The 16,111-nt window shown below is 42.9% G+C and overlaps 3 protein-coding genes across 6 annotated transcripts; all 3 read left to right on the top strand.

Annotated features, from left to right (window-relative positions):
* The first annotated feature begins 283 nt into the window (after positions 1 to 283).
* On the top strand, positions 284 to 3,172 carry LOC134020661 (interleukin-17 receptor A). The gene is made up of 9 exons (XM_062460824.1): positions 284 to 400; positions 529 to 653; positions 746 to 860; positions 972 to 1,019; positions 1,113 to 1,255; positions 1,397 to 1,471; positions 1,563 to 1,632; positions 1,737 to 1,844; positions 2,033 to 3,172. Exons 1-9 carry the CDS (start codon positions 313 to 315, stop codon positions 2,845 to 2,847), a joined length of 1,587 nt encoding a protein of 528 aa, XP_062316808.1. The 5' UTR covers positions 284 to 312; the 3' UTR covers positions 2,848 to 3,172.
* A 153-nt stretch (positions 3,173 to 3,325) lies between these two features.
* zgc:136858 (uncharacterized protein LOC678543 homolog) lies at positions 3,326 to 8,563 on the top strand. 4 transcript variants are annotated; one of them, XM_062462140.1, is made up of 19 exons: positions 3,326 to 3,353; positions 4,121 to 4,213; positions 4,299 to 4,413; positions 4,552 to 4,726; positions 4,874 to 4,985; positions 5,083 to 5,189; positions 5,535 to 5,661; positions 5,824 to 5,944; positions 6,042 to 6,127; positions 6,327 to 6,466; positions 6,572 to 6,631; positions 6,711 to 6,774; positions 6,868 to 6,962; positions 7,059 to 7,187; positions 7,318 to 7,432; positions 7,548 to 7,685; positions 7,824 to 7,990; positions 8,071 to 8,153; positions 8,241 to 8,563. In XM_062462140.1, exons 2-19 carry the CDS (start codon positions 4,141 to 4,143, stop codon positions 8,437 to 8,439), a joined length of 2,106 nt encoding a protein of 701 aa, XP_062318124.1. In that variant the 5' UTR covers positions 3,326 to 3,353; positions 4,121 to 4,140; the 3' UTR covers positions 8,440 to 8,563. The 4 variants fall into 4 exon arrangements, with proteins under 4 accessions (XP_062318124.1, XP_062318123.1, XP_062318125.1 ...); XM_062462139.1 differs by lacking the exon at positions 3,326 to 3,353 and adding an exon at positions 3,695 to 3,829; XM_062462141.1 differs by lacking the exons at positions 3,326 to 3,353; positions 4,121 to 4,213 and having other exon boundaries at positions 4,861 to 4,985.
* Positions 8,564 to 8,880: 317 nt separating this feature from the next.
* On the top strand, positions 8,881 to 16,111 carry cnot4a (CCR4-NOT transcription complex, subunit 4a). Its single transcript, XM_062462190.1, has 13 exons — positions 8,881 to 9,131; positions 10,398 to 10,613; positions 10,769 to 10,966; positions 11,205 to 11,291; positions 11,390 to 11,491; positions 11,630 to 11,755; positions 12,005 to 12,129; positions 12,238 to 12,441; positions 12,524 to 12,581; positions 12,682 to 12,937; positions 13,070 to 13,546; positions 13,811 to 14,035; positions 14,216 to 16,111. Exons 2-13 carry the CDS (start codon positions 10,440 to 10,442, stop codon positions 14,557 to 14,559), a joined length of 2,376 nt encoding a protein of 791 aa, XP_062318174.1. The 5' UTR covers positions 8,881 to 9,131; positions 10,398 to 10,439; the 3' UTR covers positions 14,560 to 16,111.

Consider the following 16,111-nt stretch of genomic DNA (forward strand, 5'->3'; position numbering starts at 1 on the left):
TGATACCACTATGCACTGATGCGAAGTTAAGGGCCACTGATGAAATTATTGTATTGATGCTTTTCAAAAAAGTTCAATATATACATTGCTTTTTTCCATATTCACCCACTTTTGTTTCCAGGACCTTAAATGCAGCTCTCAAGTTAGTAAGTATGTGCAACCACATCTACTGTATGTATTGAGGTAGATTGAAGAGAAGAATTGAAATGATAAATTAAGCTTAACATATAGCATTTTTCTCCACCAACTGTATCAGACAGCTGTTCGGGTGAGGGCTGGATTGTCCCCAATAAGGATTCCCCTAGTCGTCCCATGTTGATGCCTGTGGAAATAACACAGCTGGGAGAGAAACGATACCTGCAACCTGTCATCTCTGTCAAATGGAGTGCTTTTGCTGATGGTAACGCAGCCTGCATTTCTCCAACTCAATCTGTGGCTATTTACTGTAGGTCACCACGGCGCCAAATAGCTCACACACAAGCCTCTCCTGTTCAACATGTCCGACCTAGTCCCTTTGCCCCTCTACAGGTAGCGTGACCAGGCTTAAAGGAACTGAGGTTCACATCCTAGATGAAACCAGCAACCAAAGCTTGTGTGTGACTTATCTTTTCCATAATAAATTAGGGAATACCAGGAATCCAAATGGCCAAATGGTGAGACAATTTATGTAATATTTCTGTTTTCACAATTTTGCATTTATGTATTGTATTTAAATTGTATTTTGTATTTGCCTTTTGTTTTGTAGTGGACGTTTTCATTAGATAATGTTGTGGTGGAACCCAGAAGCTCATATTTAGTCTCTGTTAATAATTTACCAATGGGTTTAAATTTCAAGAATGAAAAAAAAATTTCAATTCCAGGTACGTCATGACAGAACATTTGACACACACAGATTGCACAAATTTTACACAAACAGTCAGCTGTAAAGCTGCCACCTTGTGTGCCATTAGTCAATACAATATTCTTCTTAGGATGTGAGGATCCCAAGATACAAGAGGCCAGAGTATGTGTGGAGAATGGTAAGGTATATATGCAAAGATAGTTGCTCATACAGTGGGTGATCCGTGAAGTGGATAACATTTAGGAACATAATTTATACTGTATTATTCCAGGCAGTCTTTGGGATCCTCACATGGTTGTGGATGGCAACAAAACAGAAATGATAGTATTGACATTTGACACAGGACCATTTTCTGAACATTACTTGGTATCCATCCACTACCCTGGCTTTCAGTCCGGACATTATGTGTCGATGGTATGTGGTTGTTGTAAACTCAAAGACAATAGTTTTAACTGTGAATAATGTGTGTTAAATTATAATATATCGATATTAAACAACAATCTCTCCTAAATCCTAATATGTTCCTTATTTATTGTGTTTACTGTTTTCACACAGGAGAACAGAACTTCCTTAAATGTGACTTTTGAGTTGAATAAATTGCAGCTGCCTCCTTGTGAAATCATCTTTAAGGTAAGTAGTTCTACCCATTTATGTTATACCCATAAAACTATGTGAAACAATGAACATCTTTGAACTAATCCCAAACACTTGCTCTCAAAAGATTCAGCCATTTTTTAAACAGTGCAAGAATGACTGTAAGCGTCACACACTGAGCTTTGATTACTGCTTCTGTGAGTAAACATTCTTCTCCCAAATAAAGGTTTGAATAACAACAATCTTGATTCATTCAAGCTGTTCTTTGGATACTAATTTTGTTCAAAATGTTTAATTACAGACTACCCTAGACTACCCTCTTATAGATGGCCTTTAATAATAATGACATCATTGGGACTAGTGATTTGTGGTTTCCTAGCTTGGTTACTACTAAGAGCATCACAGACAGGTTAGTTATAAGCAGAACAGACCTGCAGAATTTCTTTTACCAAATGGAAAATATTTAATAGCATACAGCATTTAAAATATTTCAAGTTGTCTTTAAGTCTATGGACATGCTACAGTATGCTGAGAAGAAGTACTGTGACAGTACAAAACAGACACATAATTTTCCTTTCTCTCTGTCACCCCTCATAGCTTCTGAAGAAAGTCTATCAACCACTTCCAAAGGTGAACCTGAGGACATTTTAGTGAAAGGAAAAAAAAAGGTTTTCATTGTCTACTCATCGGATCACCCTCTGTACATGAACATTGTGCTAAAACTCTGCGTCTTCCTTCTGGCCAAATGTGGCACAGAGGTGGTTCTGGATCTGCTGGACTCTACCAGACTGAGTATGGTGGGCAGCTTGCAGTGGTTGGATTGGCAGAGGCAGCAGATTGATAGGACTTCAGATAAGATACTGATATTGTGTTCCAGGGGGGTAAGGGCCAAATGGAGTGCTATGTGCGGTGGGGAACCAGTCATTCTGAAAGAGGACGCCCAGTCACCAGTTGGCGACATGCTCACACCAGCCCTCAGTATCATGGTTCCCCACTTGGTGCACTCAGCATCCTTGCAAAAGTACATTGTGGCATATTTTGAGAATGTGAGTTCTAAAGATGATGTCCCTTCTCCGTTCAACATCATAGTAAAGTACAAGTTGATGAAGCACTTTGAGGAGGTATTTTTCAGAATCCTGGACGTTGAAAAGCAGGAGCCAGGCAGAGTGAATCATATTGAGGGCTTAGCAGAGGATGAGTACTTTCATTGTTCCTCAGGAAGAGCCCTGAGGGACGCCATTGAGAAGTTCCATGCCTACCAGCTGGACCACCCTTACTGGTTTGAAGAGGAACTCATAAAAGATGAATTAGTGGATGAATGCTCTTTTCAGGCATTCACAAGGGCAGAAACAGCAGAGTGTCATCACTCAGAGTTTATCAGAACTCAACTTTCCGCTCTCATCAATGAATAATCAAAGCGAATACAATGATAGAAAAACAAGACATTTCAAAGGACCAGCTTCCACGCTGCTTGACCTAGAATATAATGTAGAGTCATGATCGATAAAGATAACAGTAATCCCCTCACTGTAGGTCCAGATGTGAATTGCAGAGGGAGAGATTGGACTGAACTTCCAACCAGGATCTATTCTCTCATCCAACAATACTGCTTTATGGGTCAAACTTTCAATAGCATTTCCTACATTGGATCTACCTTTTGGCAACATTCAAGCAGCATTTATTTTCTATTTTACAAATTTGGTAAATCTGTAATTATTGTACAGTATATCTATGAATGAAAATATGTTTTAGTTGAATTCTGTACATATGCTTTCTACTTAGTTGTGCTAACTTGTGCAAACTCAGTGATAGGTAGGTACTGAGTAGTGTAGTCTATGCAAGCAAGCTGTGTAAACAGAGCTTGGGTCAAAGTTCATTTTTTTCAGCTACGTTTTCAGCATTTAGCACGCAGGAAAGGGTGAGTACTGAGCTGTTCAGGGAGAGACAGGCTTTTTTTCATTATATGAAGATAAATGATATGCAAAATATGTTAACAGTTTCTTTTGTGTGCTATAAAATAAGTGGTCTACATGTCATCATGTCAATTACTGTACTGTATGTATTAACTGTGGTTGCATAAACAGATTTTTTTTTTTTTACTGTTGACTGTCATCCTGTTTTTGTAGAGCACATACTACGAAATAAATTAAACCGTAAACAATTTTCTTTGCTACATTTTTTTACATGGTCAGATCAGACCATAGACCCCTCACTGCAATGCTGCAAACAACTGTGGAATTTGGGTGTAGCTAGGTTACTTGTGAGAGTGCCTCAAAAAGAAGGGATTTGTCCCCACTAAATAGAGCATGAAAATCTACTGAATGACTGAATTGACTGTCTGCCTTGAATTGCCTCTCTTTGATGCTAGGATTTCTTATCTGTCATGAAATGAAGGTAATTTTATTTAAATTTAAAGTTACAGAAAACTGCTATACTGCTAATATAAAAAGGCCATGAAGAATGTAATGAATTTGACTAATGAGAAACATATTTCCACCTACTTGACAGTAGAGTTTGTGTAGTGTTTAAATATAGTCAGTGCTGTTTAGTGATATGGAATTCAGGTGTGTAATCAAGTGGGTAATCATCATCAGGCAAAATTATTAGAAAATTAGGATTAGCTGGTTCAGACCATTGACCATTTCACATTACCTCATGAACTTCTACTGTTGATTTTGTTTTCAGTCTTTCCTTCTGAACGGAAAATGCTGAAGAGGATTTCTGCACACCTCCTTGAAAGAGGCATTTCCACATTTCCTAACAGATTGTGCAAAAATGGTAGAGGCATCCACTTATCCATTATGTTGATGGCAACAGTGCTGTATATATATGAATACAAAAAAACATTCTGTTCTTCCCCTAGATGGCCTCTTCATCATCCATCCCTCTGTATCCCAGGCGCTAGCAGACAGCAGGCCGGTTGTGGCGCTAGAGAGCACAATCATTACTCATGGCATGCCATATCCACACAACCTGAGGTAGGCCCACAGGAAACATTAAAAATCCCAAATTACATAATTGAACAAATGTAAACTTTTTTGTATTAGTGATATGGTCAAGTCAAAGTGACTGATATTGGGACTTCTTGAGAAATTATTAAATGGTGTCTCATGTAGCACAGCTCAGGAAGTGGAGGCCATAGTGCGTGCTGAGGGTGCCACTCCTGCAACGGTAGGAGTGATCCATGGGAGGGTTCACGTGGGCTTGTCCTCAAAGGAGCTGGACTACCTGGCCCGCAGCAAGACCTCCCTCAAAGTCTCTCGGAGAGATCTGCCTTTTGCCATCAGCAAGGTAAGACCCCGGTCAAACTAGTCTCATTGAAACTATCTATCCCTCCTTTAGCTGCTTGATTACTTTGGCCCAGTTTATCTGTACTTTTATGGGTATAGATGTGTATATGCTGCACTGGTATGAATGTGGTACAGTGTATCTCTCCAGGGTCTATGTGGAGGCTCCACTGTTTCTGGCACTATGATTGCAGCACACAAAGCTGGCATTCCTGTCTTTGTAACAGGGGGCATTGGTGGAGTACACAGAGGTGGGGAGAAAAGTAAGTTAGTACTATACATGTATTGGTAACATGTAAAGTCACTCATCATTGATGTCCTGTGAAGACGTGAATGGACTACTACCGGTAATCTTCTCAGGTCTGGACATCAGTGCAGATCTCACTGAGCTGGGCAGGACCCCTATAGCGGTAATCTGCGCTGGAGTGAAGTCCATCTTGGATATTGGTCGCACCCTTGAGTTCTTAGTAAGTTTATTGTGGAGATATATTTTAGAAATGCTTTGATAGATTAGCAATGCAATCACCCAACCTGAAACTATGTCCATGAACCACCAAATTATGTATAAAAAAGTACTTAAATAAAAAAGTGCTTCCATAAACTTGATCAAAAATCTAGCACAAGTGGTGTGACATAGTGTAGCTGTGCCGGTTTACTTCAAACAGCATCACAAAACATGTTTTTTGTGTATTGGTTAAGGTTGTAGTGGTCATTTGTATTTCCTTTTTGTCACTATTTTTCACAAACCATAATTAATCACAAAATTGAGAAAATGTAGTGTTTTGTTTATAACATGTATTATGCTATGTCAGGAGACTCAGGGAGTGTGTGTGGCCACATACGGGATGTCCAGAAATTTCCCAGCATTCTTTTCTCCTCAAAGTGGATTTGCTTCCCCTTACCATGTAAATGATGCAAAAGATGCAGCTGAGTTGATTGGTGAGAAAAATCTGATTCACACCAGCTCTGCACTGTCCTCTAAGACATTTTTACAACCATTGAACCAACTTAGAGACATGAACAAAATTACTTTGTTGTAAGTTGCTGTTGGTCCAAATAAGTGAATACAACCTTTAAATACTACCTTTTTGTGGCTTACAGCGGGCACACTTTCCCTGGGTCTACAGAGCGGCCTCCTTTTGGCTGTGCCCATCCCAGACGAGCACGCCGCAGTGGGCCAGGAGATAGAGAGGGCCATCCAGGTTGCCGTGGCGGAAGCCGGGTGAAGAAAGACTCACTAGATTACCTTTTTTCATGATTTGTGTGTGGAAAAATGATCTAACTATTTACTTAATTATTTTTCCTTTAATTTGCTTTAGTTCTAAAGGTATCACGGGGAAAGATGTGACACCGTTCATTCTTCAAAAAGTCAATGAGTTGACCAAAGGGAAGTCACTTCAGGCCAGTATCCTTCAGACATCAACTGTGTCAACTCATCAGAGTGAAATAAACATATCAAACTTGCACATCCAAAAAAATGACAAAAAATATATTGTATTATATAAAGCCATAAGCAAATGGCTGAAATTGTGATAGTCCCTTGTGCCTAATATCAACAATGATGTGTCTCTACACTGATGTCCCTTAACTTATCCTTTGTGTAGATATAGCTCTCATACATAATAATGCCAAGGTTGGCAGTCAGATCGCCTGCGCACTGTCGGACTGCATGAGGAAAAAAGGGACACCTGCTGCTGTTCAGCTCAAAGAGATTGAAAATGTTTCTGACCCAAAGTCAAACATTGTGAGTGCTCTTCAAATACATATTTCATAATGATTGACATTGTTGCAAAAGTCAAGTGTGACATATTCTCTGTCATGTGCTCTCTGCTATGCTTCTTTCTCACAGGTTGTCATCGGTGGTATTAATGTGGATTTCATCGCTAAAGGGAAAACGGAAAAGCTAGTGGTATATCAACACAAATATGTCTCTCGTTGGTTTTGTAAATGACATCACATCTTCACAACTCCGATTTTGCCTTTTACAGTTTGGACAGACAAACCCAGGGAGTGTTTGTCAGTCATTTGGGGGTGTTGGAAGAAACATTGCTGGTTCGTTTTTTTTATCTGTGGTGTGGTCTGATAGAACAGCTGGTGTTGATGGAGGAATATTTGTGTTCAGTCTGTGTTGTTTGCTTCTGTCAGATTCTCTTTGTCGCATGGGACAGACACCCCTGTTCATCTCAGCTATTGGGACTGACTCACACAGCAATGCTGTACTGAACTACTGTAAACACATGGTATGTGTTTGACATTTGGTGGTTTGAAATACAATGTTTGTTTCTAAATCCCTTCTGTTACTATTTATATGTTGTTGCATCTTAATTATTTTGAAGGACATAGGTGCTGTGGCAAGGCTTCAAGATCAAAGTACTGCTACGTATTGTGCTGTGATAACTGAGAATGGGGAGCTGAGTCTAGGGTTAGGTGACATGGATATTCACCAACAAATCACAGTGCATTATGTGAGTATTAGCATGCACTCACTTTAAAGTCATAAACTGTGGGAGAAAGATCAACAACAACAAAAAATCATAGCACTACAAGTTTTACTGTAAAGGCCCAAGGAAATGTTTACTTTGAAAACTTCCATAGGTGTCCCAGTTTGACAAGCAGATATCATCAGCAAGTCTTGTGTGTCTTGATGGCAACATTCCTGTCTCCACCATTGACTATGTTTGTTACTTTGCCAAAAAAAAGCTAGTCCCAGGTGAGCTTGGATTATGTGGCTGCTCTCTAAACAACTGTCAACTATGAAGATTAATTTACCTTATTTTACATCAGTACAAATTGTATTTATTTGACATCCTTAACATGTGTTCCAGTGTGGTATGAGCCAACTGATTCTGACAAAGCCTGCAAGCCCTTCCTGTCAGAGAGCTGGAAATCCCTGACCTACATCTCTCCTAACCTGGCAGAACTGTGTACCATGAATAAGACATTGGGCTTACCATCACCTACAGGTATGACAAGAAATGGTTTCTGGATGCCATACAGCTTGCATAGTCGTCGTAAGCTATATACAAGTCTGTTAAAATGCCTAAATCAATTATTTGGCTGATTTAGTTTGAGTTTCTGAGGTTGTGTTGTTTTGTCTGCAGTTTTACCAAGTTCCCTTGAAGAGATTGTGAGCTGTGCCCTGACCCTCTCACGCCCTCTGCTGGAGCACCTCCACTGTGTGGTGGTCACTCTTGGGGCCATGGGAGTGTTGTTGTGTGGCGAGCATGACAAGGGATCTGTTAATCTGCAGCTAAAGAGGCAAGAGAAGGTAAGGAATGATGATGATGATGATGATGATGATGATGATGATGATGATGATGATGATGACAGTGTTGCACCTGTTTGCAGAGAGGACGCCTCTGTGCTGCACACTACCCAGCTCTGCCTGTGACTGCAGAGGAAATAGTGAATGTTTCAGGAGCAGGAGATAGGTAATGGTTACCCGCCCTTTCACTAGATTATGACACACAACCAACATCTGGCAACACACAAAGCACCTAAACCGTCTCTTTCCCCAGCCTTGCAAGTGGGATAATGAATGGGATCCTCCTCGGGCGAGACACACACAGCTGTGTTCGGATGGGGCTTCTGGCTGCACGCATGTCAATGGCATCCCCACACCCCATTGCCCCCACTGTTACCATTGGCTCCGTGGACCCAGATAAAGTCTCATCTCAAATCTGGCCTCTGCCTACCTTTACGTGGATGGAGGAATAGCAGGGTCATGGAGAGACATAACATCTCTTTTTCATGTTTTATTTGACCTTTCGATACGTTGAATTAAAATGTGTAAGTGTGATCAGTGTTCATGGTCCAGATTAAGATTCTGATTGTTTGTTGGCTTTCGATAATACATTCAGTGAATCAATAACTGAATTCTTGTTATATTATATTATATATATAATTATGAGATAGAGTGGATAGTAAAAACTTATACATTCAGCCTATGTAGGATTTTGACATATTTCATTTTAAAACATAATATTAGAAACCCTGCTTAATATCCAAGTCCAACCAATGCTCTAACAGCATATATATGCTATAGCATATGCTAGTCATATTAATAGGGATTTCCTGGTATAAACTACAGAAAACCTCAGTTCCCACAAAGCACTGGTAATGGGACACCTTGAGCAGGCGCAGATGAACTGAATACTTGCCCCATTCCCTCCTCCCTATTTCAATGCTAGCTAAGATGGTGGTTAGAGCGTAAACTGTCTCTACAATACTAAGACAAGAAAGGGGCAAAACATCTCTTAAGCCTTTTTAGTTGTGGTGGAATATTAAACCTAACGTAGGATAAAGTGTCTATTTATAGAAATTTGGAAAATTCAGACACATTACCAGTCCCCGCCCAATTTGATGTGACGGTCCCTTGGAGTGGAATCCCTACCCTAAATACGAACAGGGTAAGTAGCTAGCCAGCATCACAAACTATTGTAGATCTCTGTTGGCTACAGATTTATCATGTACTGAATCATATAGGGTAGATTATTACATGGGTACCTTTAGTAAGTCAGAGTTTGTGTTGTCATCAAACGCAATGTTTGGATAGTTTCGTAGTGGTGTAGCCATTGAGATGTCAATGTACTATTTGCTAGTCTGGGTTACTAGGCCGCATTTGCAAACCACCCAGTTAGCTAACGCTAGCCAAGCTTGCTTCAGCGGAACAGCTTTTGAAGATACAGATAGCGAAGTTAGCCTAGCATGCGTTTAACAAGCTGTCATTTCGTCTTCACCGGAATAACGTCGTGAAAACTTTTAAGATTGTGTAAAGGCGGCTAAACGATTATATGCGTTTTTATTTCTTGTGTTAAACAAGGTTCACCTTGTAAAATCTTTTGAACACTTGACCGGCTTCTTTGCAAGGAGTGCTTTCATGAAGGGACTCAGCAAGTTAGCCTAGCTAGGCTAGCTAGGCTAGCAAGCTATAGTAGTGCTACTGCTAGCTAACAAGCTAAGCTAGATAGCCAGTACTAGTAGTTAGTGCTTGCTGCTGTCAGGACATTTGTACAAGACTGAAGAGCATAGTGCAGATACTGTAAGCGTGAAGTTCTTGTTCAGGCAAGCAATCACAAATTAAACTAATCAAACCTCTGCCTGTTTGCCGTTTTCAATTTACATGGAAATGGAAACGTCACCTACAGTAGCTCAGTTACTCTTGCTAGCTTGGTTAGTTTCAGTTGACAGTCTTTATACAGCATTATTTTGATGCTTCATTGATCAACGTGGCTTTCTATTGTTTAAGTAAAACATATGATGAGAACAAATTATGGCATTATCTAGTTACCAGTGAAATGTCTCGCAACAACTGTGTGGTTACGATCTACTAGCTACGCTACCACTGATTAGGCTACGTCAACGGTGTCTCGTTGTCTTGCAGTTCGTTCCTCAAAATTGTTTAATCTGTTTAAAGATGTCATCCAGATGTTGTGACGCCTTGCTATTTCACATACTCCTGATGGCACTGGCGTTACTTAGTTTGTGTTTGTTAGCTAACTAACTTGCGAGTTAGTCACATTCTGCAATGACTTGTTGACAAGCGCTTGACTATAAACAGTGGCATGTTTTAATACTAGATACTAATATTAAGTTGTATTTATCCCTAAATAATTACTAGCAGTACTACTGTACAGCTCTAACTGAGTCCCAACCTTGTGTGTATCTGTCCTCAGACTTGCAGCCATCCCTATAGCTACACCTCGCAGTGCCATAGGATGTCCCACAGCCCTGAGACGAAGGACGACTCCATGGAGTGCCCCTTGTGCATGGAGCCGCTGGAGATCGACGACGTCAACTTCTTCCCCTGCACCTGTGGCTACCAGATCTGTCGCTTCTGCTGGCACCGCATCCGCACAGACGAGAACGGCCTCTGCCCTGCCTGCAGAAAGGTGACACCTGGAGCTGTCATTGACGGTCATCATTCGGGAAGGGCATTTGCATAATCTTACTGTGAAAAGTGTCTGACACTGGAGTGACACTAAGGGAAGCATGTGTCCAGGTAAGATGTAAAAAAATCTTCTCTTCTTTTTCCGTGCCTGTGCAGCCGTACCCGGAAGACCCCGCGGTTTACAAGCCCCTGTCACAGGAGGAGATCCAGAGGATAAAAAACGAGAAGAAACAGAAGCAGAACGAGAAGAAGCAGAAGGTCACAGAGAACCGCAAGCACTTGGCCAGTGTGAGGGTGGTGCAACGGAATCTGGTGTTTGTGGTGGGGCTCTCGCAAAGGCTGGCCGACCCAGAGGTGAAATATCACTAATATCCTCTTGTTGTCACATATGTTGTGTGGTTGGGAGTTTGGGGGCTGTCAAGTTGTCAGGCTGTGAGATATTTAAGGTGAATAAATTGGTGTCTGTGAGTAGATGCAGCTTGTTTCATTCGACATGACTTAACATGTAGATGTTTTGAAAGTCAGAAGCATTGAACATTTGAATGTTATTTTTCAAGGCAGTTGTAAAATCTCTTCTTTACCTAATACCTAGGTTCTAAAACGACCAGAGTATTTTGGGAAGTTTGGGAAAATCCATAAAGTGGTCATCAATAACAGCACGTCATATGCAGGTTCACAGGTAAGGGCTGGGTTTTACTTTTAAAAGTGGATTTCCTGCTATAACATTCCAATAAGAAGCCTGTTACATATTATTTCATTGTGTGTTTGGATCCATAGGGGCCCAGTGCCAGTGCCTATGTCACTTATATCCGCTCTGAAGATGCCCTTCGAGCTATACAATGTGTAAACAACGTTGTTGTAGATGGTAGAACACTCAAGGTAAGTGTATTATCAACATGGAGTGGACAGAAATCTCACCTCGAGAGACCTGTTTGCAGTGATGTCAATTCTAAGCTATTTCACTAAGCTCTTATTTATCTTGATCTTTTGGATTTTTTTAAAATTTTATCTCCACAGGCTTCTTTAGGCACAACAAAATACTGCAGTTACTTCCTCAAAAGTATGCAATGTCCTAAACCCGACTGCATGTATCTACATGAACTGGGGGATGAGGCAGCTAGCTTTACAAAAGAGGAGATGCAGGTAAACTTAATAGTTGTCTCCTGATTTCTCTGTGATCTGTTCAATCTGCTTTTCGTTCAGTGAATGGGGTCAGGGGGGACAAGATAGCTAAATCTTCACCCTTTCTGTCTTTTAGTAGTATTAGCCCAGCAATCATGTTTTTTGTTCCTTGACAATTAAGGCTGTTTAACTACTACATTTGTTAAAAAAGTTTAGGAACGAAAGCTCTGGTGTTTTCTGTAACGCAATGTAAACCCCTTTTGTGTTTAGGCTGGCAAACACCAAGAATATGAGCAGAAATTACTTCAAGACCTCTACAAAATAAATCCCAGTTTTCTACAAACCCCAACATGTGGAACAGAGAAGTCAAAGAGCAAATCCAACTCTTCACAAAAGTATGTTTGTTTATTCATTTATTACACACTTCTCTTTGTCCAACGCACAACATCTCACTATTTCATTGGATGATGATCTTATTTCATTATAATCAATACTTATCACAGACCCAACAATGGCAACAAAGACAGTTGGCCTACACTGTCAGGCATTGGAAAACTGGCCAATGGGCTTTCAGAGGATCGCAAGTCCCCTCCGCTGCTAGACTGCTGTTTGGAAGAGGTCATGACCTCAGACATGCTGGACTCAGAACTGGGGCCTTGCCAAGGGGCCACTATGTCCCCCTTTTCCTCCAACTGTGACAGTAATAGGTAAAACACCCAGGATCACTTTGGGTTTTCTCAACCTTCTAGTGAAACAATTGGGCCTAATGTTGGTTGTTTTTCTCTCCAGTCCCAGCGACAAACCTCCTGAATCTATGACAATGGTGAATGGAGAAACTTCACAAAAGGTAATAGTAGCTCGCCATATGAATCTGTCTTTGTGGTTTGTCCATGGAATTTAAGTTAAGTATCCAAACCTACTTCCATACCTCTTCTGTTTCCTTACAGATGGCCAACAGCGACTCCCCCTCCCCTCCTCCTGGCCTGACCAAACCCAGTCTGGTGGTGCCCATCAGTGTGTCTGACCTCATGGCCCGCTCGCCCTTCGAGGGGGCCGCCGCCGAGTCCCAATCCCTCTTTTCAGACAACAGCAACTTCAGACACCCCAACCCTCTCCCCGCTAGCCTCCCCCCTTTCCCCAGCTCCCCCCGTGGGGGCTCCGATTGGCCCATGACCCCCGAACCACAGAGCCTCTTCACGTCAGGTTTGTCTGCCTAAAAATACACACAAAGACCTACAGTAAGATCTGGATTAGACTTTTCATGTAGTCCTCTTTATGTTCTTAATGTTACTGTTCCTCCCATGAATCCTAACCCCATCTGCTCCCCCTCCCCAGACACAATACCAGTTTCCTCCTCCACAGACTGGCAGGCTGCTTTCGGCTTCGGCTCATCTAGCAAGCAGCAGGACGATGACCTGGGCTTCGACCCGTTCGACGTGACCCGCAAAGCCCTGGCTGATTTGATCGAGAAGGAACTGTCTGTGCAGGACCAGAGCCCTCTGTCCCCCGGGGCTTTCCATCACCCAGGGCCCCACCACCATGGACCCAGCCTGCTCCCCCCCAACACCTCCCACTTCCCCAGTGCACCCCAACGCCTCTCTCAGCTCCACCACAGAGCCATCTACAGCTCCTTCAGCTTCCCTGGCAGCCAGAGCAGCCAACCAGTCTGCCATCCCTGGATGGGCTTGCCCCCCACGCGCAGTAACCTCACACACATGAACCACTCGGCCAACGCAGCCTCACAAAGCAACTTCCTGGACATGAATGTGCATCCTCACCACAGTACAGGCCTGGGAGGCATCCCCATTTCAGGTATTTCTCACTCCCCGGCAAACTCTTTGATTTTCAAAACGTTTGACATGTTCAGCCAATAAAACATTCTGATGGATAGAATGTCAAAACGTGTTGTGGTAGTCGGGAGGTTATTTGGTGTTCGTTTAAAGTGTTTATTATGTGAGACAAGTGACAACCAATGCAGGTGAAGTTCCGGCTTCAACCACTAGATGGCTGCTTGAACTCACCCATGAATGGGGACGTTCATTTAAGCTTTCTCTTTTTTTCCTCTGTCCCCTGCAGAAAACAGCAGCTCCATAGATGGCTTAAATGTAAAAGAATGGCAGGATGGCTTGAGAGCACTCTTACCAAACATCAACATCAACTTTGGCGGTCTCCCCAACTCCTCCTCCTCTTCCTCCTCCTCATCCTCCTCCAGCGTTAATCACATTGGCGGGCCAGCGGGCATGTCCCACAGTCTCAGCTGGGACAGCACGGCAAGCTGGATGGACCCTGCCATAATCACAGGTAGCCACGTTGCTCTGTTTACCTGATCGAGTAGTTCATCAACAAGCCTCTCTACTATATTGGTTACTAGCCTATCTAGTACCTTCTCTAGTAGCCCCTCTCTGTTAGCTTACTTATTAACTTCTCAACTGGCTGACTTTCTTCATCTCTTTTCCCCCCCTCTCTCTCTTCCACCTACAGGCATCCCAGCCACAGCTGGCAACAGTATAGACTGTCTCCAGGACGACAACCCGCCTCACTGGCTCAAGTCTCTGCAGGCACTCACAGAAATGGACGCCCCCCCCAGTTCCACTGTGCTTAGCAACCCCCCCCAGCAGCAGCAACAGCAGCCTCCCCTCCACAGTAGCCTTCTGGACACCCACCTCCCTCTCCACCACAGAGGCGGCTGGGCTCCCTACTTGCCCCCACCCACAGTCAACCCCGCCAGCCAGTTCCACTCCCCCCCACCAGGCTTCCAGACAGCCTTCAGACCCCCAGGCCAGCCTGCCACAGAGCTGCAGAGCGCCACCATGGACCGCCACTAAAGACAGAACAACATTCTACGCCCATTCCTCAACCTCCTCCTAAACTCCTAAATCCTCCTAAACCCACCCCTGTCCCATCGATGCAATACACACCAATCTCCAGATTATGAAATCATTAACAAGAATAACAACAAATGTATTTCCCCCCCCCCCTTCTTTATTTGGCCTATTCTGAAGGCCTACATGTTTATTTGTGGCACATGAGTTAACAGTACCCTTTGTCCGCTACCTACATCACTCCCAATGACCCGACCAAGCTCCAGTTGTAGTAGTTTGGAATCAGACAGACAGAAAGGCTGCTGTGAGCTGCGCCCGGGGTTCTCTGTGATCTGAAAGACACCACAGTTGACGAGGAATGCAACGTTGAGTTGACGAGATAACTTAAAAGGAACGATTAAGCATGAAACGAGTGTTGTAAGTATGAAAGTCATGATGATTGCTGTGAAGAAGAAAGCTAACAAGTCAATCTGCTCATAAAGCTTTGCCCAAAGACTCTCAGCTACCCCCCTGTCCTCCAGGCCAGATGAAGTGAAAGTGAAAAGGTTGGCACCCTCTTATCAGCACATGGTAATTGGTTAAGAATTGGCGACAGGGAGGGTAAGACGGGACTCGGTAGGTGGTTCCAAGAACCATCGCAAGACAAATGTGTCGGGTGGGGGACTAGTCTGAGGGCATAGGCTATGCAGAGGCTCACTGTTAGGCAGGGACACACTGGCTCTCTTGAGAGCGCCACAAAGCCCACATTCCCTTTGGCGGAGAGGGGGCCCGTCCCGCGGAGGGAAGATTCTGTTGAAACCTCTGTATCAGAGGATGAAGCACTGCCTAACTGGGGAGCCAGGGGTCACAACCCAGAGGCTAGCTGGAAGGCACAGGCACACATTGGGGGCAGTATTGTGATACTCACAGTGCCACTATGTGGCACCGCCAGTAGTTAGCCCCCCACCCACCACTACCAGGAGAGCCACTAGGAGACCACAGAGAAATTACATGGGGTGAAGGTAGAGACCAGCTCAGATACGCTGGAGCTCAAGCTGCTGTGGGTAGCAATGGGTGGATGTTATTGTTAATTAAGTTCCCCCTTGTTCAACCTCCTGAGGGCTTAAATGAGGCCTTATATGATTGATGAGAAGGAGCTTGAATGATTGGAGTGGAAATAAAGTGTCAGGATTGCTGAAAACATGCATCTGCACTAGAAAAATCAAGGAAAATGGGATGTAAACTTAGATTAAACAAGGGACACAAAGGAAGGTGCTACGACACAAACAGCAGTACTAGCAATTCAAGGAGCTGGGTGCCTTTTGGATCCAGACGATGACCTGTCATCCACCACAACTTTTCAAAGTCTTAAAACTTGTTTTGCTCTCTTTATCTCTTGCTCTTTTCTGCTGTCCCCTAAGAAACGGTATCCACCCGATAAATTAACTCATCCAGGAAATCCAACATTAATTCACTGGGTTTTAACATGATGCTGAGAAAACAAATTGAGGTTAAAGGAATTGAAATGTCCTCTGCAGGTCTGAAAAACGAACCTTAAATAAAACTGAAAACTTAA

Source organism: Osmerus eperlanus, chromosome 5 (assembly GCF_963692335.1).
Source record: "Osmerus eperlanus chromosome 5, fOsmEpe2.1, whole genome shotgun sequence".
Lineage (NCBI taxonomy): Eukaryota > Metazoa > Chordata > Actinopteri > Osmeriformes > Osmeridae > Osmerus > Osmerus eperlanus.

Bases quoted from the DNA above. Each gene is read 5' to 3' on its own strand.
- LOC134020661 (XM_062460824.1), top strand. From the start codon at position 313: ATGTTGATGCCTGTGGAAATAACACAGCTGGGAGAGAAACGATACCTG. The intron at 861-971 runs GTACGTCATGAC...TATTCTTCTTAG, and splicing joins AAAAAAAATTTCAATTCCAG to GATGTGAGGATCCCAAGATA. The intron at 1,472-1,562 runs GTAAGTAGTTCT...TGCTCTCAAAAG, and splicing joins CTTGTGAAATCATCTTTAAG to ATTCAGCCATTTTTTAAACA.
- zgc:136858 (XM_062462140.1), top strand. From the start codon at position 4,141: ATGCTGAAGAGGATTTCTGCACACCTCCTTGAAAGAGGCATTTCCACA. The intron at 5,190-5,534 runs GTAAGTTTATTG...ATGCTATGTCAG, and splicing joins GTCGCACCCTTGAGTTCTTA to GAGACTCAGGGAGTGTGTGT. The intron at 6,128-6,326 runs GTATCCTTCAGA...TCCTTTGTGTAG, and splicing joins AGGGAAGTCACTTCAGGCCA to ATATAGCTCTCATACATAAT.
- cnot4a (XM_062462190.1), top strand. From the start codon at position 10,440: ATGTCCCACAGCCCTGAGACGAAGGACGACTCCATGGAGTGCCCCTTG. The intron at 12,442-12,523 runs GTAAAACACCCA...TTTTCTCTCCAG, and splicing joins TCCAACTGTGACAGTAATAG to TCCCAGCGACAAACCTCCTG. The intron at 14,036-14,215 runs GTAGCCACGTTG...TTCCACCTACAG, and splicing joins GGACCCTGCCATAATCACAG to GCATCCCAGCCACAGCTGGC.